The sequence below is a fragment of the Pyxicephalus adspersus genome, chromosome 10 (genome assembly GCF_032062135.1).
Source record: "Pyxicephalus adspersus chromosome 10, UCB_Pads_2.0, whole genome shotgun sequence".
Taxonomy (NCBI): Eukaryota; Metazoa; Chordata; class Amphibia; order Anura; family Pyxicephalidae; genus Pyxicephalus; species Pyxicephalus adspersus.
The window spans coordinates 7,183,911-7,194,072 of record NC_092867.1 but is presented as its reverse complement, the minus strand read 5'-3'; the positions used below and the strand labels follow the sequence as shown (position 1 = coordinate 7,194,072).

Sequence of the window (10,162 nt, the reverse complement as noted above, 5' to 3'; positions counted from 1 at the left end):
CACAGATGTTTTTGGTTATGACGTCTTTGTAAAGCGTTTTTGCAGTGTTCCAATGTGTTAACACGGCTTTAATGTTGACATTTGAGGATCAATGTGCTTATCTCCAGGGCCCTGTGCACTAACCAAGCTTTGGCCGTCATCCAGCTACTGGTTTTGTAGCTGAAAAGTTTTTTTCCTGAGTGTATTAAATGTATAGTTTGCAATTACATGGCTCCTCGTTTATGGAGCATTGAATGCGAGCAGGGGGTGAGGTCTCTAAGAGACAGATTGCAAACACCAGAGAATGACCAGTACTGGATAAACCAGTTTCATTTCTTACAATCATTTCCTGCTTCCCCTGTCAGACACAGAGGAAGAGACAGCAAGCCTGTGCAGGAGAGTGCTGAATGCAGAGGAGGAAAGAGACAGCAGGTATGAAAAGGAGGTAGAAGGAGATAACGGAAAGAAAAGAGTGCCAAGCGTGGAGAGGAGGAAAAAGACAGCTAGCAGATATAGGACGGTGCTTAAGTAAAAGAACAGCTAGTAAACAAAGGAATAACTCAAACAGAGCAGAGATATGGAACATCAAGCACATAGAGGAGAGTAACCAACACAGAGAAGAAAAGAGACTGCTAGCTAACTCAAGAGAGTGCCAAAGGAAGAGGAGAAAAAAGAGACAGCGAACTTAAACAGCGGATTGATTTGGGAGTAAATAAGAGAGTAACAAGAAGAGAGTGCAAAAAGAGAAAATAACAGGTACATTACAAGCAGTAGAAAAGTGAGAGCAGGTCAACAATAGAACAGCAGCAGAGACATCAACTGTGCAAAAGAGGTTGACCAAGGGAACAGAGACTACAATGTACACAAGACAGTCAATGTGAGAAGAGACAGCTGTATGCTGGAAGAAGGAGCACAGAGCAAACAAATATCAAGGGACACCAAGACTGAGACAACAATTAGGAACAAGATATTGCAACTCTCAGGAACGGACAATACGGATGGGTGAAAGCCTATGATTGAATATAAGTGAAAGCACTCTGGAAAAAAGCAAAGAGTCTGGCCAAACAAGGTATAAACCACAGAACAGGAGAGGACAAATACCTGTGGAATTTTTGGGTCAGTCAACAAGATCAGAAGACCCATCATGTCTTCAGAAACCTCATCAGTCACTGACACCAAGGACCCCCAACTACCATCACACCCTATGTACACCATGGAGCCCAGGGCATCTTTTACCCCTCAATACATCAACCCTGAAACAAAGAAAAGCAACCCCCCTGAGGAGTATTTTATATTCAGGGTAAGCCTGCTGAATGGGGCCATCATAAGGGGATGTTCTTGCCTTACTGGCACACTTGGGTCTCTTCTTGGGGCAGCAGAGTTTAGAGGGGACACCAAGCCTCAAAATGTACAAGTTGTGATAACGTTTTATCCTCCTCTGGGGCCAGGGGGTGCAGGGGATGTTGATGGGTATTTATTGCTCAATTAACATGAAACTATATTTTTTGTTTTTGTCTGGTGATTGGTACAGTCAGTAGTGGACGTAGCCAACAGTAGGCCCCCATCCAAAACTGACTTGGGGCTGCCCAGCCAAGTTTACTCGGGCCCCCTGCTGAGGTTTCCTGTTGTCTGCGGTGAGCCTGGGGCCATTATTGCTCCTTCCTATGACTGCCCCTGGGTACAGTTGACTAGTAATTGGGAAAACAAAGTAAACCCATTACTGCTTTCAATTACCTAAAGTTGTAGAACAACCAACTGAAAGGGGTGATAATTGTGCAGGTGGAATCAGTCAAGTGTGCTAGAGTAACATAGTTTGCCATGTGTGGCCCTTGTGAATGGCAATCTGTGCTGTTTTTCGTTTGGTTTGTATATTGCATAGATAAGTCACAACCATAGACAGTGCTGAAAGCTATTAGGACCTACAAAACCTACAGGTGGATATCTGTAACCAGAACTAACCACCATGTTTTTATATCCCAGTGTTGTTGCCACTATGTGGAGTCTGTTTTGTATACATTATTACATACATTATACAACAATTCACCAGAAGGCCAAAGTCTCCATGGATGAGACATAATTACCCTTTCTAATATAAAGATCCAAGCACTTCAACAACCCATCTGATATACACTCAATGGCTACATGTATGGGGCACCTGACCATCACACCTACATATATGGTCACAATAATGTAGACCCCCTTCAAATGATTACATTTAGGTGTTTCCAGTAAATGGTCCTGCAAACATTTCCTGAAGAGTGGAGGATGGTATAGCCCCAAACGTATTGAAGATGTTGGTGGTGGTGGGAAGTCAACTCCATACAAAGGTCCATGGTTTTAGAACGGGATGTCCAACAAGCTCATATACGGTAGGTGTGATGATTAGGTGCCAACAAACTTTTGTCCATATCCTGTGATAAGCCTATCTAAAATAACAATCTGGAGCAGTGTTTCTCAACCTTTTAGGGATAAAGGTACCCCTTGAACTAATTTTCAAGTCTTCGGGGAACCTCTGCTATAATTACTATATCCATAGCTCACAGTATATTAGTGTGGTAGTCAGTAGGAAGAATCCCTCTTACATTGCTGGCCATTGGGAAGAATGTCACCTCACAGATAGCCAAAAAGATCATTGGTGTCACTTATACTGACCTGAGAGGCACAAACTTCTCATTGCTCAAGGAGCCCCTAACCCTGATCCAGAGTTTCCAACAGGGGTTACAGAAGACAGTTGAACCATTGTAAGTCCATCGGCCTATTGCTATTTCCAGTATATAGTATCTGCTGATGTCTTCAAATAAATCTTTGCATTGTCCATGACATAGCCTTCCTTTACACCTTGTTCAACCCTGGCAAGAACTCACTTGGCAACCCCTAATTAGGTTCCAAGCCAATGCTTGTCAGAGCTTACACTGAACAATGGACTCTTATCAATGTACTCTTATCAAGGCCCATATGACAACACTGGATGCCATTTACCATGCACAACTGCTGTCCCCCTAGGGGAAGGCTGAACTCCAGCCACACAGCAGAGCCAGGATGGTGACCTAAATATTTCTCTCTAGTGGTTAAGCCATACAATTAGGTTGTCCCAAGCCTGTGATTGGACAATGAGGTTTAGCAGATGGCCATTAAACGCATTTATCATCTCCTCCTATCAGCATGTTTTGTAATAGTGAATTTCTATACAGCTCATGTAATTGGCTCCTTGACCCACCCTTTCCTTTCCTGCCTTAAGGATCTTACAAAGGTCTGAGATTGAATCCGATGCCGGTGATTTCATTAGTTGCATTTAAACACATTTTTATCACTGTTGACACGAATGCATTAGTTTGTGCCTGAAGCAAAGCTTTTAGGTGTTGTAATCTACACACTGATTTTTTTTCTGTGCCCATGGGATACCAAACCCCCAATATTGTGATGTCTTATTTTGTCTCCTTTTAGCCTTCAGTTGTACAGCAGGCGGTGCAGAATGTTAGCAGATTCTTCTCTGAAGATGAGGATGGGCAGGTTCATAGCTCCTGGATCCTGGCTCAGTAAGTATTGGGTTTTTGTAAATTTGAGTATCATCAAACATTATAGCCCTGTTGTATCTGTGCCATGAATAGGATTGATAAAGGAGAACAAGTGGGACATAAGGGGTCTAAATAATAAAAGCTCTCCAAGACTGAAGAAGATAAACAATCATGAGTGACCCAATAAACCTAGCATGGATTTCCTAAAAATAATTTGCTAATAATTGGTAAATGTTTTTAATCCTGAAGCAAATATTTTCCATGTTTGCTGGTTCACCAGGGTTCACCTGAGATAATCTATCTTCTCTCACTTGCTTGTGGAGCTCTTGACCGAGCACCCTACTGCCCCTTTTACAAGCCATGATCAGATTATATCTCAACTTTAATCTGAATGCTTCAGTTCAGATCTGGAGTTTGGGGTAGACATATTGGGCTTGATTTATTAAAGGTCTCCAAGGCTGGAGAGAATACACTTTCATCAGTGAAGCTGGATGATCCAGCAAACCTGGAATGGATCTGGTCCAGGATTCAAAACGTTTGTGACTTGGGTCACCCAGCTTCGCTGAAATGACTTGGGTCACCCAGCTTCACTGATAAACGTGTATCATCTCCAGCTTTGAAGAGCTTTAATAAATCGGACCCATTGTGTAATAGCCCAGGATGCCCATGTTCCACATTACTAAGGGCCCCAGGGGCCATAGTTGCACATCTGTGCATGTGTTGATAAGTGGGTTACATATATAATAAATAATAAATGTGCATTGCTATTTATACTGAATAGTACTTCAAAGAACATATATTGTGTAATTATGGACGTTTTCCCAAGTCATAAAGAATAAATAAGCTCCAGTGCTCTGGAAAAAAATATGTAGCTAAGATGGACAATGGACTACTGTGTCTGCCAGAAATCATTCATCAAAACTGCACACAAAAGGCACCGTCTATACCCCCTGACTCCAAAACCAAGCTACCTTAACTCTATAATAACTCCATTTGTATCAGACTTATGGCAAAAGGCTTAAGGATACCATTGGCTAGGTCTTGGCATGGGCAGCTACTAACCCACGATGACCCTTCTTCTGTATGTAGTAAGTGGAAAGATAAGTGCAACAGTATTTTTGTGGTCTTTTGTTTATCTCGTTGATCTTCTGTCTGTTACAGGATGAGCCACTGGGGTACAGAACGTGAAGTCCTTGCCTTCCTATGTGAGCGCTCCCTTCTGATCTGCTACTATAACTTCCTAGAGATGGGCAGCTGCCGTATATTTCGCATCCCTCTGAATTACATTGACACAGTGATATGGGGACCTCTGTCCTACTCCAAGATGGCGCTTAACAAGTAAGTACAAAACAAAACCAAAACAAGGGCCACCAGTGCCCAAACTATGAAGAACAAGCCAACCCTCACTTACCTCTGTAGCTGCTTTTATCGTGACATTGTCCAATCCCGAGTTTAAATGGTATGATTCCAATCCACTAAAAGTCTGTAGCCTGCTAACTGTATACACTATAAAAAGCTGTATAAAGCACTCTTATCCAGAGGTAAAGGGTGTTATTAGTATCAAGAAAGGGTACGTGGCTTTTTACAAAGCTTGCTGACAATGGCACTCTACATCTGTGTTTCTCTTTTTATGATGGGAGAACCCTTTAAAAACCTTCAGGTCACCAGGGAACCCTTACTGTAATTAATATATCAACAGCTCACAATATATTAGTGTGGTGGTAATTGGGAAGCAACTTACATTGCTGGAGATTAGGAAGAATGTCACCCTTCTAGATAACCAAAAACATCGTTGGTGTCACTTAAAACGGACCTGAGAGGCACAAATTGCTTATTGCTCAAGGAACTCCTAGCAAACTCTGGAGGAACCCTGGTTTAGGAGCTCTGCTCTACAAGCTAAAGACCTAGGCCTATTGTGTGCGGGAGTAAAAGCCTTGCAGTCTTGGCCTCGGCTTGCGTAGACTGATGTTCAAACTACTTTTTAAAACAGTTCAGCGATGTGTCTCGAATTGGATTTCCACCAGGAGGTAATTGGAGTATTGTGGGTTCCCTCTGGAGGTACTTAAAAACCTATAATAACCCTTGGTTAATATGAACTTTTTTGTTGCATGATCTCAAGTCTATGGGATCCACCAAAACCTTGAAGGCCAAAAGTAATTTGCCACAACTGATAATTAAATATTGTTGTAATCACTATACTATGTTGCCAACAGTTTATGAATAACTGCCCATCACACCTAAATGAGCTTGTTAGACATCTCATTCCAAAGCCATGGGCAATGATATGGATTTGCCTTCCCCTTTTGCACATATTATAACCTCTATTCTTCTGAAAAGACTTGCACAAGTTTCTGGTGTGTTTCTGAGACTTTTGGGTCCAATCAATGAAAAGAGAACTTGTGAGATCAGGTACATATTTAGGCACGATCTGGCTCACAGTTAGCATTCCAATTCTGAGGTGTTGCATAGCATTGAAATTACGGTGCCATACAAGCCAATCTTTACAAAACTCATCAATAATTCTTTGTGCACAAGGTATAGTTTTGCTGAGGCAGAAAATGACTTGCTCCAAACTGTCACCAAAAGACCACACTACCTGTCTAATTTAAAATCATTATTTGTTGTGTTTGTTCACTCCAGGAGAGAGGGCAATGCTGTCCAGGTGAAGTGGGACAAACTCCGGGCACCTCCGTCTTTAATGTCATGGTGGAATCCATGGACAGAGGACCTGTCATATATTAACCTGATCCAACACCCAGGGGTGGCCACCCAAGAAGACATTCGAGATATGTGCCAGGTAAAGACAGCACAAAACTTTAGGGGATTTTAATATGTATGAGCCTTCCAGATGTGTTTTCTCTTTTACAGGCCAAGCAAAATAGGACCACACAGATTTGGTGCATGTCGACACATTTTCAGAGTATTTGCATTATATATATTATACCATAGTGATGTTTTAAAGCTCATTAATACCAGCAGCTTTAAGCTGCGTTGGACAGCTTTGCCCAATGCAGCCCCAATACAATGGCAAGGTATTTGGCTTCCTCCTAGAAATAAAGTATGCAAATAGAAGATCCGCTTGGCTACGTTTAGAAAATGTAGTAATCAAATATAAGTTAACCTTCCTAGCGGTTAATTTCTTTCCGGTTTTATATGTCTAAAAGAGGTACATTGTTTTTCATGAAAATTTATTTTACAGTATAATATATTAGTATGAGTATAATAAAGTTTAAAACACAAAATCATGTAAAAATAATAAACTGAATCAATTCAAAAATATATATATTTTTTTAAATTTAAAAAAAAATTTTTTTTTAATTTAAAAAAATAAATAAATATTATACTCATACTAGTTTATTATTCTGTAAAAGAAATGTTCATGAAATACAATGTACTGCTTTTACATGTATAAATCCAATGTATTCCATTCAATACAGGTATTTTTTATTGAATGCAATACAAATGGATTTTGAATTTCCCGCCCCACCGGCAACGTACACACGCACCTACGTCACTGTGACTCATCGTGTGCAGAAGACGCCAGAGGAAGAAGACATGGATGGCGGCAGTGGACGGCGCGGGATGCTGGTGGATGTGGTAAGGCTGTATTTAGTATTACTTCCCATAGGTTTACCTACCCCGAGTGTGACTCGGGGTTACCGCTTTCAGCAACTTTTTTCTACCCTGGAGTCACACTCGGGGTTACCGCTAGGAAGGTTAAAGAATAACGTACCTGGGCCCTGGGATGTGTGGATGACATTACTGCTGTGTCTTGGGCACTCAATCCCTCTAGACCAGTGGTCCCCCACCTTTTGCACATCACGGACCACTAAATGCACAGACTCTGAGCCACACATGCTGGGGGAGCTGGGTGTCACTCAAAGGGGAAGAAACTTTTCCCCAGAGTGACGTCATGATGCCAGAATCCATCCACTTTCACAAAGCAGGTCTGAGCCTGTGTCCGGAAACATAACCCGCCCAACGCCCTGAACTGGTGATGTCTCTGGGAGATATGGTCCACGGCACTGGCCGGTGCACCCGCCAGCGGGGTCCTTCTTCAGTGGGTGCACTGAACAGAGCCGTGACCCACTTGTCAGATGGCCTTGGGGTTCCTCTAGAATGCATGAATTGCATGAAACACAATGCCCATGGTGTGATCTCAGCCTATCTCTCAACCAAGATACAGATATTTAGTAATACGTTCATAGGGCATCTTTATTAACTCTCTCTAACTTTTTACACAAAAGAACAACATTCTGTTAGCATGTGTGGAGCCATTACGGCATCCTTCATCCAGCCACAGTCAACATTAATTGCTATTGATTGTGGTGTCCGACAAATAATCTGCATTGCTTGTCAGGCCTTTGTTACAAAATCCCCTTTGTGGTAGCATGCCACTATCATTCACAGCTGTGGATCGATCGGTTTACAGAGCCTGGTCGGTGTTACAAATTACCTTTATATCACACTGGAAATTTATCCAAGAAAGCTTCTGTGTTATTATCCTCACAGCCTTCTCTAAGTCAATTACCAGGATATTCAGCCGGGAGGGGAATGACATAGCTGGCAATATCATTGTTCAAAAAGAAAGATGGTTCCTTACCACCAGGGCTGCAGGCATAGAAGAGAAGAAATAATTGTAAAAAATATTTTTGTTGGCATTTGAAGAGACGATTTATCGAAAATTGAAACTAAGATACAGGCTTGCTGAAATACCCGTTGGCTTTTATATTTCTTGGGAACTCCAACGTTGATCTAGTTCCCAACCACTAGACACAAGAAGAACTCCAGCAATAAATACAATATTTCTATCTTTTATTTTAGTTTTGAATAAAATTTAATGGTAAAGTCTTAGGTTTGATTCTCTGACCCATTTGGGAGGTTTGTGTTTGGAACAAGTGTTTGGCAATAACGAATTCCAAAGGCCTGTTGGTGAGCCACTGATGGATTTAGGCCAAAGATAGGCCCATAGTAATATGACCATAGTAATTTGTATAGCAGTTGAGATGGTAGTGGTGGTGGGGTTACCATATAACAGTGAAACTTCTGGAGTAAATATTAAGGTCCCCCAAAAGAAAATCCAAGATCAGGAAGGGAAAGGGAAGTAGTAAAAACCACTAAGGTGTGCTGTATGAAGGTGTTCTAACAAAAAAAAACATATAACAGTACGCTGATCTTATAAGACTGATGCCACCCTTTTAGGCCATGTCATCCATGGCCATGAGGTTGTGGTGCGTTTACCACTCCTTCATACCAGGAAATTAATGGCTTAGGTGAGACACAAATGGTAATTGCTCCTGGTGGCAGCACCATGGAGAATCAATGAGTGGTACTATTACGCTACTAGCACTGCTACCAGCTCTCAAATGTGCAGACGTTGGTCCTTTAGGAACGAGAGACAGAACAGCTGGCAGAGGTGCCAACCATGGGGAGCCGCGCAGGACCCCAAAGCAGATCTGATCCTGCCTAACTGTCCAAACACAGGCTAGTGAGTGAAGGTGACCTACTTTTGTCGGATTTTGATGTTTGATTTGAGATCAGTTTAAAAAAAAACAATTCAAAGTGTTATTGTCAGGTTGGAGGACACATTTTGACTCTGCTAAATAAAGTCTGGGCACCCAAGGATCAACAGCCTCTTGAAACCCTCAATGACTCTCTTGCATTTATACTTTAACTCTAATGCACTGTTATTCTTTACTTTCCCAGCTCGAGCAATTCATGGAAAAGCTGACTGAGATGGTGAAGCTGGCACATGAACGTAGTCCTCTCCCTGGGCGTGCCAATGGCCCAATCATTCTCCAAAGGCCTGTCCAGATTGATACATCCATAGGGCTGGTCTCTTTACTCAACAGCAAGGTCCAGTTGGGTTATGCTAAGCCAAGGTGGGGATTTGGATTTTGAATGATCATCTTTCACCATTTGTGCCATTTGTAAATATTACCACGAAATATATCCAAGTAGACATCATAGAAGAAAACTTTTATCTCAAAGTACAACAGTCAGCACAATCATATCCACCAACTTAAATACATTTATTTTTTAGAATATATATTTTTTTTTATTTTTTTTTAAATACTTAACTACAATCAACATCTTAAGTGAAGAAAAATAAATTTAACTTGACTTTTAAATGGTTTGTGTGGGCAAAGGATCGTTCTTTTATAACATTTTAAATATATATTTATTTGCAGAAAATGAAGTTGCATGGTAACATTATATTATGTGAGCAATAAAGATCACTATGGAAAGAACAACTGGATGTCTTGTCTCATTCTTACGTGAAATCCTGTTTTATTGTTGCTGTGGAGGAACTCATATTGTGAATCATTCATTACGGTCTCTGAGGGAAGGATAATCACTCAATGTACAACTCCTAAATATGTACTTACATAGATGTGAGGAAGAGAGGCAGAGAGATGAGGAGATAAAAGGGAAATTAAATAGATGATAGAGAAAGCTAAAACAGATTCTGTATATTCAGGGAAGTCCAAAATATGATCTATTGTATTATATAATAGAAATTGGAAATTCACATAATAAGAAAGAGATAATGGGTGAATCCCAAAAACTAGAGATAACAATATAAAGGGAGAAAAGAAAAGAGATTGCAAGGGAGAAAGATATGTCAATGAAATGAGACAGAGAGGGAGGCACGAGAGATTAAAAAA

The 10,162-nt window shown here is 41.0% G+C and overlaps 1 protein-coding gene across 1 annotated transcript; it reads left to right on the top strand.

Annotated features, from left to right (window-relative positions):
* The first annotated feature begins 251 nt into the window (after positions 1 to 251).
* Positions 252 to 9,748, top strand: LOC140339391 (tumor protein p63-regulated gene 1-like protein). Its single transcript, XM_072424090.1, has 5 exons — positions 252 to 1,279; positions 3,424 to 3,515; positions 4,656 to 4,832; positions 6,135 to 6,291; positions 9,201 to 9,748. The coding sequence occupies exons 1-5, from the start codon at positions 1,124 to 1,126 to the stop codon at positions 9,393 to 9,395; spliced, it is 777 nt and encodes a 258-aa protein (XP_072280191.1). The 5' UTR covers positions 252 to 1,123; the 3' UTR covers positions 9,396 to 9,748.
* Positions 9,749 to 10,162: the final 414 nt, after the last annotated feature.

What these genes read in the sequence shown, in the direction of transcription:
- LOC140339391 (XM_072424090.1), top strand. Translation starts at nt 1,124, where the DNA reads ATGTCTTCAGAAACCTCATCAGTCACTGACACCAAGGACCCCCAACTA. An exon ending in TCCAAGATGGCGCTTAACAA is followed by an intron (nt 4,833 to 6,134) that starts GTAAGTACAAAA and finishes TGTTCACTCCAG; the next exon opens with GAGAGAGGGCAATGCTGTCC. An exon ending in ACATTCGAGATATGTGCCAG is followed by an intron (nt 6,292 to 9,200) that starts GTAAAGACAGCA and finishes TTACTTTCCCAG; the next exon opens with CTCGAGCAATTCATGGAAAA.